Source organism: Peromyscus maniculatus, chromosome 7 (assembly GCF_049852395.1).
Source record: "Peromyscus maniculatus bairdii isolate BWxNUB_F1_BW_parent chromosome 7, HU_Pman_BW_mat_3.1, whole genome shotgun sequence".
In the NCBI taxonomy this organism is placed as follows: domain Eukaryota; kingdom Metazoa; phylum Chordata; class Mammalia; order Rodentia; family Cricetidae; genus Peromyscus; species Peromyscus maniculatus.
The window spans coordinates 54,662,842-54,679,180 of record NC_134858.1 but is presented as its reverse complement, the minus strand read 5'-3'; the positions used below and the strand labels follow the sequence as shown (position 1 = coordinate 54,679,180).

The following is a 16,339-nucleotide window of genomic DNA, read 5'->3' as shown; positions in this document are numbered from 1 at the left end:
CTGGCCGTATGGCAGGCAGTAAAGTCCTTGCCTGGAAGGCTTTTATTTTGGGAGGGGTGCTGATCTCTTAACAACAAAGGCACACACCTAAAAGCCCAGGACTGGGGAAGTGGAGGCCAGAGTTCAAGACAAACCTGACCTGTAAGTCCTTGTCTTTTAACAAGAATGAAGGTCCTGCAGTAACAAAAATGAATTAGATGCTAGAAAGCAGGGTGGAAGTGCATGCGAGTCTGTGTGGCAGGAACAAGGCTGTGTCAAAACTTGACTTTTCTAGCCCCCAAGGGATGTGCTTGTGTCTGGCTGGAAATGAGCTCCAGATCCTTGTAGAAACTGCCAAATATTCAGCTGTTCCACAGCTAACATTGTCACAGAGTAGGTCAATATTGTGCGGCCTAGATCACCAGGGACAAACAAGCAAGCAAAAAATGCTGGGAAGGAGGAAATAAAAGAATTTGGGGCTAGAGTTTTTGAAAAAAAGAAAATCAAACGCAGTGGAGTCTGCATTACTTTGGTGAATTCCACCCATACACTATTTGTTGGACTTGTTCTTTTTAGGCAGAGTCTCGATATGTAGCCAAGACTGACGGACCTTGCACTCACAATCCTCCATCCTTGGTTTCCCAGGTACTGGAATTACAAGTTTGTACCACCATTTCTGGCTGTTGGAATAGTTTCCCTCCAGAAACACATGACTTGGTTTTAATGTTCAGTTTTCATGTTGAAAAGAAGCTATGGTTGCTTCTTTTATACAAATGACATTGCTATAATTAATCTAACAGAAAACTGTGTTGATTTACATCTTTGTTCTGTTCTTATGTCTGTTACCACATTTGAACATGGGATATGGAGTGACCTAAATTTGTGTTCCTGGGTCATGGTCACTATTTGGCTCCCAAACAAACTACCTTTACTTCCCTTTCACGTGAGAGCTCTTGTTTCTTTTTTTACATAAGTAGCAATCTAAGAAATTTACCTCCTTCTTCTCAAAGCAGCAGTAAAACTTAGGAAGAGACTCCAGGCAAGAAGTGCCACAAGACACAGGTCGCAAAGCCCTGCCTCACCCAGGCTACTCAGACCCAAGTCACAGGGCCTGTGCTGGCTCCCCTTAGCTCTTCCATTCAGCAACAGCTCTTCAATCCCTGTGGTGTGGAGGGTGTTACAACAGGCACTGGAGACCACGAGAAAGACACTTGGTCCCCAGTTCATTTTCTTTTCTTTGCTGGTGGGAATGGGGAGGGTCTTGACAGAGTCTTAGCTGTTAGGATCAAAAACTTCCATCCCGGCTTCTTAAACCCTCTTGTCCTTTTTATACCAGCCAGTTGTGTTTTTAGTATTTCCCATGTGTTCACAAGGAAATGTACAGAATCTGCTTCCAAAAGGCAATACTTGCTCTAATTAAGATGTTTTTAGAGTCAGGTTTGGTGGCACAGGCCTGCCAATTCCAGCATTGGGGAGTTAGAGGCACGAGAATCAAGAGTTCAAGGTCATCTTCAGCTACACAGCAAGTTAGATGCCAGCCTAATTAGATGTGACCCTGTTATTCATATGTATATCTGCATACATGTATATTTCAGATGCTGGGACAAAACTAATCACGTGCAGAAGCAGGTCCAGTTTTGGAAAGCCAAGCACAGAACAGAATTATTTCATTTTTGCTATTGAACCAAACTTAGTCAATGTAAGAAAGTGGCTAACGGAACCGTGCTTCTGCGGAATAGGAGGCCTTGTATCAAGGACAAGGCCCCTGGTATACAACTGAATAGGTTTGAAGTGTTAGCTTATGAAACTTAGGGGAGAAGGTCTAGGTGTAAGGCATCTTCCCAACATACCTGTCACATAAGTGACTGTAATGAGATATAAGCTCACTAATCTGTTCACATTGCCGTCCTGTGAAGCACTTCCCATCTTGAGAAAAAAGCACAGCACAAGAACGGTAACTACCCAGTTATATGGGTTCTGTTACAGATCCTGGAGAGGGGAATACAGCTCAGTTGTTGAATGTCACCTAACACATGAAGTCCTGAGTCCATTCCCAGTCCTGAGAATACACAAGACAATTTTGCTGGAGTAAGACCAGTACTCACAAGATCAGGCTAATCCATAAAATTCCAAGTCACCGGACTGAAACTGACCCAAGAAATCAAGATTAGAGAAATAACCAAATTCGCTAAACCAGTTTCATTGGTGTGATAGCAAAGTGTTCTATGTCCCCCTCCCCTCCCCCCACCGAGACAGGGTTTCTCTTTAACAGCCCTGGCTGTCCTGGAAGTTGCTTTGTAGACCAGGCTGGCCTTGAACTCGCTGAGATCCACCTGCCTCTGCTTCCTGAGTGCTGGGATTAAAGGTGTGCACCACCACTGCCCAGTTTTATACCCCAATTCTTTCACAGAAAAACAAAAACAAAAACCTGAAGTTACTTGTATTTGCCAGTTTTGTTTCCTTTGTCTCTGTCCTAGGTTTGTAGAGAAAGCAATTTAAATGCCCCATCCATTCTTTCATTTGTTTCTAAGGCCTTTGGCCACTGGGAACTGTGAAAACAAAGTTGCCTGATTTAGGTGGTGGAGGGGAAGAGGACGCACTTGAGCAGTAAAAGCACTTGCCTTGGAGGCAATCCCCTCAAAAGTTAGAATTTTTGTCTGAGAAAGTGCTATTTGGCATTTGAGTTTGAACACAGGTCTGAATCGAAATCCGATTTCCTACTTTATTGCTAAATTCTGCTGCTTGCCATAATCTGGTAGGAAGATTTAAAAAGCTAGAACAAGATGGTTTAGCCAGTAAAGGCATTGGCCACTATGTCTGACAAACCTGAGTTTGATCCACACAGTGAGGAGAACTGAATCTTACAAGTTGTCCCGGAACTCCACATAGACACAGACACAAATGGAAAAAACAAAAACAAAACTTAAAAAAAAAAAAAGCTAAGTCTGATGTGGTTACAATCCCCCAACCACCTCTACCATCGTGCACGCGCACACACACACACACACACACACACACACACACACACACACACACACACACACACACACACACACACACACACACGGTTTCTCTGTGTAGCCCTGGCTGTCCTGGAACTTGCTCTGTAGACCAGGCTGGCCTTGAACTTAGAGATCTACTTGCCTCTGCCTCCCAAGTGCTGGTATTAAAAGCGTGCACCACCAAGCCCAGCTTGGGACTTAATTCCAGCACTCAGGAGGCAGAGGCAGGCAGTTATCTGAGTTTGAGGATACCCTGGTCTACAAAGTAAGTTCTGTACACAGCCAGGATCACACAGAAAAACTCTTGAAAAACAAAAAGCTAGGGTAAAATGACATGTCACACAGAGACTCCACGTCCCTCCTGAGAGGGACACAACTAATATTTCACATAGCACAGAGGGTTTTTTGTAGCTCTGTCTGGCCTGGACCTCACTATAGAGACAACACTGACTTTGAACTCAGTGATTCACGTCTCTCTACCTCTCGAGTGTGGGACTAAAGATGTTCCATCATGTCCAAAATAGCATAGCATTTTTTGCCAAAAATGTCTAGCTGGATTTTAATAAGTGAACTGTCAGGTAGATTGTGGGATATTCTACAATGGACTGAATTCTGCAAAGATATGAACTGTATTTTATGCTTTTTTGGGGGGGGTGGATACTAAGGATTGAACTGAAATATGCTAGAAAAGTACTCTATCGTATACTAAAAAAATTTTAAAAGAGAAATATTTGTGTGTGTGTGTACTGTATGGAAGTCAGAGAGCAACTTTTGGGATCTGTGCTCTCCTTCCAGTATGTGGGCTGTGGGGACCAAACTCAGATCATCCATGCTTCACAGCAAGCACCCTTGCCCAGAGTCACCTTGCTGGCCTAAAAGCACGTTTTTCAAAGCTGATTCTTGACTTATGGGTTGTGACCTGTGAATTGTTGAACGGCCCCCTTTCACAGGGGTTGCCTAAGACCATCAGAAAACTCAGATATTTACATTACAATTCATAACAGTAGCACATTTAGTTACAAAGTAGGAACAAAAGTAATTTTATGGTTGAGAGTCACCACAATATGAGGAATTGTATTGGGATGGCAGTGTTAGGAACCCTGCTCTGTAGTATAAAAGACACCCTCTTCCTTTCACACCAAGTCAACTTTCAGCCTAATTTTATACCCCAAGGACCCACCATGGAAATCTCTCTGCGGCTTCAAACTTTAAATCCTTCTCATTAGTTTCACTCTTCAGAGCCTAGGACTCCTGTCCACACGGCACTTTCTCGACTTCACATCAAGCTCCTCTTTTGCCGACAGCACCATTATTTCCCTCCATGTTTTCCCAGAATCCACTCTTCCTCTATCTACTGTAGCCGATATGACTTACAGTGCTCTCCTTCTGTACTGCTATCACCCCGACCCAACATCCTCCTTGTTCCTGGGCAGTCAGCCTCCTCGCTGCCTCCTTCCCTCCCCTCGCCTGCTTCTGTCTACGGTCGGTGCTGGTACAGTTTGGTTCAGTAGGCACTCAATGTTTGCAGCATGAAGATGGTTACAGCACTACCTTAGAAACAAGAATACTGTACACCCTGGCTGACAGTGTGAACTTTGCTCCTTCCTTGGCTCCCTTCCATGGCCATGAGGAAACAGACCATTTTAAAAACTCTGCATTCTTCTATTTTTAAGAACCTGGATGGGTGTGGTGGTGTACACCTGTGATTTTATTATTTGGGAGGTAGAAGCAGGAGGATCACAACTTTGAGGGGAAAAAAAAATCCTTCCTTCCCACTCCAGTGGTGAAAAGGTCAAACGTAAGACATTAAGTAAAATTACCTTTAGGGTCTAGGATTAACAACACCCTATCCCAGTTCTCAAGGCTTTAATATCACATCCTCATAGTACCTGAATGTATGTTCACAGAACTTTTACATTTGCTGTGTTAGGGAGTTATTCTAATCTGTCTCTCACCACATCCACAGGATCCTCAAAGGACAGGACATTAGCGTGAGTATTGGGGACTATGGGGGTCCAGCCCCTCGATAGTCCCCTCCCAGGGTCCGGGAAGAATCTACAACCAGCTGATAATTAATCTTTGATGAAATGAAATGAATTTATGTACACGAAACTCCTAGTCCATATACTTTATTATTCTGTGACAGTTACAAGCTTATATTCTGCTCTCATATTTAGGTCATCTTTAGCCTGATTTCTCTCTACACTTGTCTGCGATCCCCTCTATGTTCTATCTTAATTCCTTCATCTAGTTCTGCCCCTTCTAGGTTCTCATCTATCTAGTTCTTTCCCCTATCAGCTCCTCTCCCGTCTCCTCTCTCATCTGGCTCTTCCTCATCTTCCATCTTGTTCCTCTAGTCCTCTCTTTTAGCTCTTCAATCTAGTTCTTCCCCATCTCAGTTCGTTCCTCTCAAGTTCTTACCCATCTAGTTCTTCCATTCTCTTTTCTCTTCTCCTCCTGTGCCCTGAAGTCCCGGTATATAAAAGGGAGGGTCCGAGCTAAATTGTGTAAAGCTATTACTAAACGTCCACCTCTCCTAGGCGATGTCCCCTTGTGGAATTTACCGTAAGTCAGGAGACTTGCACGTGGGCTGTTACCATTGTTAGTCCACTAACAATGGGCGCCCACCTGGGTGGTGTTTCCTGTAGTCCTTGAAAGTGGCCAAGGGAGATAGATAATCTGATTCCAGAGAAAGCCTTTCCTGAGGCTGTTCTCCAAATACCTGGAATGTGTATGTCCAGAGAGTGATCAGTCTACACTGTTAGCCCTTCTTAGGGGAAAGTCAATTGGAAAAACTATGAAGGCACACATGATTTTCATAACAGAAGACAGCTGATATATAACAAGCCAAGTAACACCAAAAACTCCTTGGGATTTGGCTTCCTCTGGAGGAATTCCCTGATCCCTCCAGGTAGTGGCTTTGCCATAACCAGCTGAGTTCTTATGATATATTCCTGCGGCCCGCAGCACGTGAGTGCCTGGGAGGAGTCATGTAAATGATATCTGGAGGATCGCATGAATAGTTTCTGGAGGAGGACTAAGAAAGCAATGATGGGGTGTGGCTAGGAGACTGGGCCTGTGGAAAGAGCTGGTTCCCACAGGAAGCAGTTTTGAGAAAAAGGGCCACTAGCTGTCCACCAAATAAATGCACTCAGTGCTTTGGTTTATTTTACAATTCTGCTTCTTGAGGGGATGAGAGGTTCTCAGGTAAGGGATCAAGTTTTATCAAAGGTGATATTAAAACCTTCTAAAGTGGGTTTAGTGATTAATGTACATCTTAAAAAACAACAAAAAACAAACTTGGTAAAACTAGTTTTACTAACAGCTGGCATGGCTTTAGAACACAAGGCATCTAAATTTCAACTTCCTACTGTTCGCTGTTATAGTAATCTAACTGCCTGTACCACTATCACCCAGACCTATAAGCAGAAAAGCAGAAATACTTTGCCGTGTTATGGGCCTCTGAAGTAAAACGGGTGCTGTCTTAGCTCTCAAGGGGAAAACCCATTTCTCTATCTAATCTTTACCCACAAGGCCTCCAAAGCAACCACAGCAAACAAACAGTGATGGTGTCTGAGCCAACATGGAGCTGCTGGAGCAATCAGGTATGGCACAGGCACTGAGAAGGGCTGGTTGCTACATAGCACATCCTCCAGACTGCCTTGATGACTGTTTTTGAGATGGGCCTTTTCTATGGAGCCCTGGCTGGCCTCAGACTCACAGATCCACTCGCCTCTGCCTCCTGAGTACTGGGATTAAATGCATGTGCCACCAGGCCCAGCTCATCCTCTGCTTGCTTCTCAATGTAAAAAATGGCACAATACTAATTTCAGTTCAACTCATTTCCCTTTATTAAAGTCCAAGTTACTAGTACATAGTTTGATACTCAAAGGAAAATTTGTTCAAATAAAACATTTCCAGGCGACTGTAGCAACAGCAATGAGTCCTTGGGAAGCCCATCTGCAGAGGGGGTGGGGTGGGGGGAGAAGCAAAGAGTTAGTAAACAAAGTGCTAAGAGGAAGGTCTCTTATTTAAAATCACCTCTGGTACTACAGTCCCAGGAGTCCATCGCCACCACTCTGGAGCACTTTCTGCTTTTAATCCAGCCCCAGTCAACTTATAGGGATGAGCTTTATGGCCTCTTCATAATTTTACTACTGGTACTTAGCCTTCTTTTCCAATGAGAAAAGCGTTTAAACCAGGTAATCCTAGCCTTCCGATCACTGTAAACAACAGGACAGTCATTTGGGGGCTGATGGAGATGGCTCAGCAGGTAAGGGCACTTGCTGCTGAGCCTCACAACCTGAGATGAATCCCCAGGACCCACACGGTAGGATAAGACTGACTTCTGCCATCGGTCCTCGGAATTCCACAGTTGCTATGACACAAGCGCCCTCAAGCCCCCACTCTCTCTGAACTGCCTCTTCTCCTGCCTTGGTCAGGGACACGCTACTTACCGAGGGAGTTTATACTTTGTCGAGGCCCAGTTCCTCTGGAGTGGAAATTCCCAGTTCATTTAAAGTTGGTCTAAGTTCCTGGATGACATAGGGGTAGATTTCCTTATGAGGTCCTGCTTTATCCTGTTGGCAATAAGAAGAGTCTATTAACAAAAGAAACTAGAGAGCTTTTAATCACATTTGCAGGGCTGAGTTATACTCAGTTAGTAGAATGCCCACTAAGCATTCTACTGAAGCCTTCCAGTTCGGTCCTCAGAACCACAAAACCAGGTGTTTACTCCTGTAATCCTAGCCCTTCAGAATTAGAGGCAGGAGGACCAGAAGTTCAATGTGGGGATGACAGAAGAAACGGTAATTAAACATGCCCATCAGGCATCAGAAAAATTAAATTAACACAAGGAAAGTTTTAAAATTTGCTTGCAATTTACAGGCCTAACTGAATTAACTACCAGTGCTGAATGGATTGATAGCTTACAGAACCCTTAATTATCTTAGTCATTATAGATAAGGTATTGTCACTCTCTGCCCTTACAAACATTAGCACCGCCCCTATTCCCCCCTAAAACAAGGTTTCTTTGTGTAGCTCTGGCTGTCCTGGAACTAGCTCTGCATACCAGGCTAGTCTTGAACTCACAGGGCGCTGGAATTAAAAGGCATGCACTACCACACCTGGCTCCTGAAACTTTCTTACAGAACATGTCCTTTCATGGATAATTGTACTCAGAGGATACAATGTGCAGAGGTCAGACAAAAGCTGATAGGTGATACGGCCCACCTACTCCTGGCACAACTTTAGTGTCATTATTTTACTGACCTTAACAACCTCCAAGATGCGAACAGCACTAGCAAAATCATTTAACCGTCTACATGCACGCAAAGCAGCATCAATGATTTTGGGCTCAGGAACCAGATCATAGCCAACAAGCGTGTTCATCCCTGTCAAGTTAAAAAAAAAAGAGTAACATTAACCTGAAATATTCTTAACACTAAAATTTAGTTATCTACTTTCCATGGCTTAGCTCTCTATAATCTTTTTGTTTGTTTTTTTTCTTTTCCGAGACAGGGTTTCTCTGTGTAGTTTTGGTGCCTGTCCTGGATCTCACTCTGTAGACCAGGCTGGCCTCGAACTCAGAGATCTGCCTGGCTCTGCCTCCAGAGTGCAGGGATTAATGGTGCGCGCCACCACTGCCCGGCGCTCTCTACATTCTTACTGAATTATGAACATGTGACCTCATCTGTTTGGGCCACTGTTCTCTTAGCTATAAAATGAGAATCTACCTATAACAAACTAGTAAGAACACGGTGAATCTTCCACAATGAATTAGTAGAATTATGAAAAAGTTAAGATTAAAGTTGCTGGGCGGTGGTGGCGCACGCCTTTAATCTCAGTACTTTAATCCCAGTTCTTGGGAGGTAGAGCGAGGCAGATCTCTGTGAGTTTGAGGCCAGCCTGGTCTACACAGCGAGATCCAGGACAGACTCCAAAGCTACACAGAGAAACCCTGTCTCGAAAAACCAAAGATTAGAGAAAAAACCCTAGAGCTTTTTCTTCAATTTACAAGCTTAACTGTTAATAAACACAATATAGGGATTTTAAAATCACCCAAAAACTACTAGAATGCTTAAGGAGAGATAATAAGGCCTGAATCAGGACACTAAGACATTAACTCAAAAACATTCAACCAGAAAATGAGTGGGCATGATTATTTTTGTGTCTGCACAAACGACACATCATGAAAATTAAAGACTTGATGAGAATGCACAACTGCTGCTTTTTCATTGTAAGATTTTCAAGATATTCAGTAAGAACTTCCCCAGCAAGCTGGCGGTGGTGGCCACACCTTTAGTCCCAGCACTCAGGAGGCAGAGGCACTCAGATCTCTATGGGTTCGAGCCTGGTCTATGAAACAAGTTCCAGGACAGCCAGGACTGTGATACAGAGAAACTCTGTCTCGAAAAACAAAACAAACAAAAAAGAACTTCCCCAGCTGCAGCAAGACAGGGCCATTACATTCTAAAAGAGAAGTTAAAAGCACTTGGGTTTCTTGCTTTTGTTACTGTAAAATATCTGAACAAAAACCACAACCATGCCTGCAGCTACAGACTCTTGGTCTGAGATGACTTATATAGTTAGGACAGGTACAATTAATGGCTGGTTAACATAATGCTATTTGTTCCTGCTTTAAAGAAAGAAATCTACAACTCATAACTTAAAACTAACAAGAACCTCAAGCACGGGGTGGGAATCAAATGACTGCTCATGTAAATCATCCGAAGGCACAACACTAGTGACTGCTCAGCCAGCTGTATCTGGAGCAGTGGTTTTGTCCCTCGAGTGGTTCCGAAGCTGCACACTATCTGGAGAGGTTTTTGGTTTTCATAATTGTGGTGTATTTATTAATGGGTAGAGGCCAAGGATGCTATCAAACACCCTCCAGTGCAGAGAACAGACCCTCACAACAAAGAAGTTTCTGGCTCAAATGTCAATAGTTCATGTGTTCCCCTTTCCTCTTTCTTCCCGGTGCTGGGGACCAAACCCAGAACTATGCATGCTAGGCAAGGGCTCTATCACTGACTATTATATCCAGCCCTGCTGTCTGGTTTAAAACTCACACTTTGTAGGAAACATTACAGAAGTTGTAGGCTTTCCTAACTACAAGCTGTGTGACAATCACCAGCTCACAGTTTGTTTCAAACTAGTTGATTTCAATAAAGTAGTAGAAATAGTTCATATTTACACACCCAAACAGACAGATATGTCCATGTTCCAATTACCTTTACGCAATTCCCAGGCATCGATGTCTGGCTTGTTGAAATATGTCACCCAGCGAGCATCAAACTCCTCATCTGTCTCATGAGATCCATGAGAATAGCAGCGAATAGACTGGACAGCTACAAAGGAGGAGAGCAATGACTTCAATAGTGTAAGACTATAGGCCAAAATACATAAAGAATGTTTGGGGCTGGGTGGCGGTGGTGGCGCACGCCTTTAATCCCAGCACTCGGGAGGCAGAGCCAGGCGGAGCTCTGTGAGTTCTGTATCTCTGTGAGTTAGAGGTCAGCCTGGTCTATAGAGCGAGATCCAGGACAGGCACCAAAACTACACAGAGAAATCCTGTCTCAAAAAACCAAACCAAAAAGAAGGAATGTTTGATATATATTGTCTAATGCATTAAGTTGTCTTGTTGCCTAGGCTGATTTCAAGGCTAGCTACAGGACTCGGGAGGCAGAGCCAGGAGGATCTCTGTGAGTGTGAGGCCAGCCAAGTCTACATAGTGAGATCCAGGACAGGCACCAAACACAGAGAAGCCCTGTGTGGGGGGGGGTGGGGGGGGGGTGGAGCGGGGGACGACGATGAGGGACCCAACAATAAAACAAAAACCAAACACTGGGTGTACGCACATCTGTTTTCCAACAGCAAACCAGACTATCCTGTGTCCCACAAAGTTTAAATTATATTTCTAAACCTAGTAATGGGTAGAACCTATTCTATTAGCTAAGGACTTGTTCCTAGACACTCCTCCCACAAGTAAGGCAATGTTTTATTATTTATTTATTTGTTTGTTTTTTTCCAGACAGTGTTTCTCTGTGTTGTTTTGGTGCCTGTCCTGGATCTCAATGTGTAGACCAGGCTGGCCTCGAACTCAGAGATCTGCCTAGCTCTGCCTCCTGAGTGCTGAGATTAAAGGTATGTGCCACCACTGCCCAGCAATGTTTTATTTATATATATTGATACACAGGTTTTATTTTTCTCTTGAGACAGCATCTCTCTATGTATTGAAGGCTGGCCTGAATGCTCCATCCTCCTGCCTCAGCCTCTCAAAAGCTGGAATTAGATCAGGTACAACTCTTTCTCCCTCACATACCTAATAGTTTTTTTTTGTTGTTGTTGTTGTTTTTTTTTTTTAGAGAAATTATACAGGCACCACTCCCCCCAGTACCCCACTTAAACAAATTTTCTTTGCCTCAGTGGGTTCCGTGTGATGTGAGCACATACACATATGTATTTTGAGACAGGATCTTATGTAGCCTAAACTGGCTTGAAACTTGCTATGTAGACAAGAATGACCCTGAACTTTTGCTTTTCCTGCCTCTACCTCCCAGATTACAGGCATGCACTACCATGCTGGCTGATAATAAAAATTTCTGGTAATTATTCAGTGCTTTGATACAACCTAAAGGCATCAGAGGAGAAAAAGAGAAGTCTGAAAATGTAAGTGTTTCAAAAAAAAAAAATCTACTTCTTGGCCAGGCTATAACTCAGCTAGTTAAACGCTAACCTATAATGCAGAAAGCCCCAATCTCCAACACGGAGCGGGCGGGGCATAGTAACTCAAACCTATAACCCGGCACCTGAGAAGCAGAAGCTGATCAGAAAGCTGTCATCTTGTGCTCCACAGTGAGGCCAGCCCAGGCTACAGGAGTCTCCTCCCACCCAGCCACCCCAAAAGATATTTCTAACACTGCTGTTGGCATTCAGTTATACAAGTTTAGAAAAAGCCAACACTATATATTTAGAAAAATAAAATAAAGGGATCATTAATCCTTTGTGTTCAAATTTGGCTAAATCAGATGGTTTTCTGCTTAAAAACTGATCAGGCCAGAAGGCCCCAAGAACAGTCCCTTTTGGTAGTGGTAATTCTTGGAATGAGGGACAGAAGCAAATGATATGCAGGGTGTAGTTTAACAGCAGGATTATTGAGTGCAAAGCTTAAGACCTCAAGGGCCTAAGGTTAAACACCTGCAAGCAATACAAAGTGCTATGAAAGTCCAGCCGTTTACCAAGAGGAAAAACAACTTCACCCTTCCAGGTCTGTCAAGCTTTTGGGTAAGAATGTAGGAGCCAGGATATCAGAATTTCAAGGGCTGACTAGTTTCATTTAAAACATTGATTTAGGAGGTGGGGGCCAGAGTATCAGGAGTTTAAGGTTATTCTTAGATTCACCGCCAGCGTGGGCTACAAGAGACCCTGCCTCTAAATAAATAAATAAAAAATAAATAAAAAAAAATAAATAAATAAAAATCAGGAGCTAGAAAGATCGCCCGGTAGAGCTGGATCGCAGAACCCATATAAAATGCTGGGTGGACATGCTGTCAACTCTAGTTCCACCCTCAGAAGGTAGAGGACCCTGGAACAAACTGACCAGAGAGATTAATCCCATTGGCAAGTTCAAGGAAGGTGGAAGAGCTATATAGAGGAGCGGTTCTCAACTGGAGGATGAATATCAGATGTTTACATTACAATTCATGACCAGCAAAATTATAGTTATGAAGTAGAAACCAAATAATTTAATGGTTGGGGTCACCACAACATTAACTGTATTAAAGGGTCACAGCATTAGGAAAGTTGAGAACCCCTGCTCTAGAGGATGTATCCCAACATCAACCGGGGCCCCCACATACACTTCTTCATTTTATTTTACCGAGACAGGGTCCCAGCTCTGTGTCTTAGACTGGTCTGTAACTCTTAGTGATCCTCTTGCCTCAGCCTCCCTAGCTGTAAGCCATCATGGCCTGGTTTTTCTTCTTTTTTTTTTGGAGACAATGTTTCTCTGTGTAGCCCTGGCTGTTTTGGAACTCACTCTGTAGACCAGACCTCAAACTCAGAGACTGAGTGCTGAACTAAGGGAGTGTGTGCCACCACACCCGACCTGCCAAGCTACCTTTTGACTTTCAGTTACAAAAATCCTATGATCTCACACCAATAACAAATCTCAACCTAAACATGAAGTGAATCACAACAAACCAAATATGCTTTGCACATTTCTGCCAACCATGAACCAAATATAGGACAAGTGGACTATACTTCATAGCCTAGGTATGTAATAGGCTCTAAGATGTCTGCTGACAAAACCCATTAATGTGTAGGAGGTATTTACCAGACCCCATTTTATTATTTAGCAAGGCATGACCATATCAAGCCTTTGTGCCAGACAAGGTGTCAAGAGTTACATTATCTAATTTGAACCTCACAGATCTCTCTCTCTCTCTCTCTCTCTCTCTCTCTCTCTCTCTCTCTCTCTCTGTTTTTTTGTTTTTTTTCAAGACAGGGTTGCTCTGTGTAGCCCTGGCTGGAACTCTGTAGACCAGGCTGGCCTTGAACTCAGAGATGCCTCTGCCTCCCCAGTGCTGGGATTTACGGCATTCGCCACCCAAAAAATCTCAACTACAGAAAGGCAACTAAAGCTTAAGATCAATTAGTATGTACAAGGTCACACAGCTAAAAGGGACCGCAAACCATGTGCATCCAATACTGCCCCTTGTGGCAGTATTTAGGTACAACCATATAAAATGAAGCCTTTGGTTTCTGAATAGAAAACCAATGGAAAGCCTCAGAGATAAACCTAGAGAACTTTAGTCTACAGTTTTCTTAAATAACAATAAACCTTTAACACTTTCCAAACCTTCTTTAAAAAAAGTAGAAAACTTCCCTGTCGTACAACAAACTCCTGAAGTTCAATGCCTCCCCTCCCCCCCAAAAAAAGGAGAGAAGAAAAAGCAGAAATTTTCCTTTAAAAACATCTCCCAGCTAAGCATGGTGCTGGGCCTATAGTCCCAGGACCCAGGAGGCCGTGGCAGAGGGGCTGCTACAAGTCTGCGATCAGACTGATCCACACAGGAAATTCTAGGTAGGACAGGTCTCTATGTGATGACCCCAACTCAAAAGCCGAAAACAAAAAAGAAATTTTCCACGATATTTTTATATATGAAAAAATTATACTGCATTTGTTGCCTTAGCAAGTAAAGAAAACACACACAAAAAAACACCAGGATAGTCCAAACTTAACTAAAAAGAGGAAATAGCCCCACCACTAAAAAAAAGTCGGTTTCTCAAAGTAGGCGTCAGCTTCTGTAGACACGATCATCTCCTTGGCTTCTTTATTTATTTTTTTGTGTATGTTTTGCCTGCGTGTTACGTGCACCTCATAGGGTGCCTGAGGAAGTCAAAAGAGGGTGTCAGATCCTCTAGATGTGGGTACTGGGAATAGAACCTAGGCCCTCTGAAAGAACAAGTGAGCCCCATACCTCTGGGTCTTTTAAAAACCGAACCCCCTACGCTTGGTTCTTATGTTGTTAATACATTATAAAAGACAAATTAAATGAAGCAAAAAAATATTCTTTAGATTTAGATAACCAAGGAAACGTAATTTTGGAGTGTCTGAGTTACTTCTGTGTGTGTGAGACAGGGTCTCACATGTAGCCACCGCTGGACTGGAATACACAAGAGAGCCACCTGCTGCTGCTTTCCTGAGAGCTGGGGCATCATCCCTGGCTGAATTACTTTTATATAACACACAAGAATTAAATTTCACAATGTCGTATACACTACCATCACAGGCCAGGATCCAAGCACAACTACTGTAATTAAAAGTACAATGCTTTGCTGGAGTTGGGTGTGGTGGCGCCCACAGATGATACCCGCACTTGAGAAGCAGGAGAAACGCACTGAATTCCTAGCATTTTGTGAGTTCTAGGCCAGTATTGGACCTGGACAGAGGCCCTGTCTCAAAAATAAAATATGAGTATTTCTTTGAGTTTGAGGCTGGCCTGGTTTACAGAGAGTTCCAGGATAGCTAGGGCTACATAGTGAGACATACCAAAACCAAACAAAACCAAAAATAAGACGTACAGTGCTAGTGGAGGCGGCTGAAAATGCACTAAGTGGCGAGCAATTATCTAGCACGCAGGAGGCCTGGGGTCCCTCCCCGGCACTGGGGGTGGGCAGTGATGGACACAAAATCTCCAGATCATATAGAAGGCGGAACAAGCAACCAAAGTCAACATTTCACAGCCAGCATTCAGGCTTCTAATTTTAAATGGGAGGAGTGGGGATCCATGAAGCTTTCCCGTGTTTGTACACCCAGTATTCCTGGTACAAAATTTGGTACCCAATTTTGCAAACGTTAACATTCTTACGGTTAATACCTATCAACATTGAGGCTCTCCTGCAAACCGTAAGAAACCACCACACACGTTTATCTATTTTAAACGCGGAATTAGAAAGTGGCTCAACAGTCCTGAAACGTGACCGAACCGAGTCATGAAGGTGACACAGAAGACGCCAGCAGAGAATTGCCCGATTAAGACTAAAAGTGTATTGTGTCCCACTGGGAAATCAAACAGTGTTCTAGGAAACGCAGGGGCGGGCGGCGTGCCCGGAGGCTCAATGTCACCTTCGCCAAGACGCCGCAGGCCGGCGGGGCCACTCCCGGTCAGGTGGTAGCGGGGTCAGCGCCGGGAACGGTCACGGCCCAGAGACTGAAAGGGAAGGGAGCGCTGAGTCCTGTCCTCAGCGACCCGGGCAGGTCCACACCAGACGGGTCGTGGATCCGGCACCAGGAAGTGTGGCAGGAGGGAGGCCCGGGGGGCGCTTCCTTGAGTCTCCCCTACAACTCCCGGCGGCAGCAGACGGACTGCGGTCACCGGGCTCGGCGGCCGGCTCGCAGGGCAAAGGCTAGGCCGCCAGGGAGCCTAGCCTCGAGTGGCGGCGGGAGCCCAGGTCACAGCAAGGACACGCGGGCGCGGGCTGTGGAGGGCGCAGGCCTTACCGGCGGCGGGACTGGGGGCCGAGACGGGGTGCAGGAAGCCTCGGGCGGCCGCGGCTGCGGTACAGCGACGAAGGGCAGCGGCGAGCATGACGGCGACCGCAGCGCACTGGCTGGGGCTGAAAGAGAAGCCGGTGTGAGCTCGCGGGCGGCCCAGCAGTTCGTGGGGGCCGGACTCACGCACCGACGCACGCTGGGCGGGGCAGAAGGCCCGCCCCCTGCGGAGCTCGCGCCTGCGGAAGCGGGTGGGGGGGTGCCGTAAGGTTAGCGGCCGCTACGGCGGCGCGTTGAGGACAAACCACACCAGCGCCTTGCGGAGGCTCTTGTCGCGTAGTGAACGTCTTGGCGTGGGACG

The 16,339-nt window shown here is 44.8% G+C and overlaps 1 protein-coding gene across 1 annotated transcript; it reads right to left on the bottom strand.

Annotated features, from left to right (window-relative positions):
* Nucleotides 1-6,808: 6,808 nt before the first annotated feature.
* Cox5a (cytochrome c oxidase subunit 5A) lies at nucleotides 6,809-16,170 on the bottom strand. Its single transcript, XM_006971535.4, has 5 exons — nucleotides 15,988-16,170; nucleotides 10,214-10,330; nucleotides 8,253-8,374; nucleotides 7,439-7,561; nucleotides 6,809-6,941 (listed from the first exon to the last, which is right to left on the bottom strand). Exons 1-4 carry the CDS (start codon nucleotides 16,073-16,075, stop codon nucleotides 7,448-7,450), a joined length of 441 nt encoding a protein of 146 aa, XP_006971597.1. The 5' UTR covers nucleotides 16,076-16,170; the 3' UTR covers nucleotides 6,809-6,941; nucleotides 7,439-7,447.
* Nucleotides 16,171-16,339: the final 169 nt, after the last annotated feature.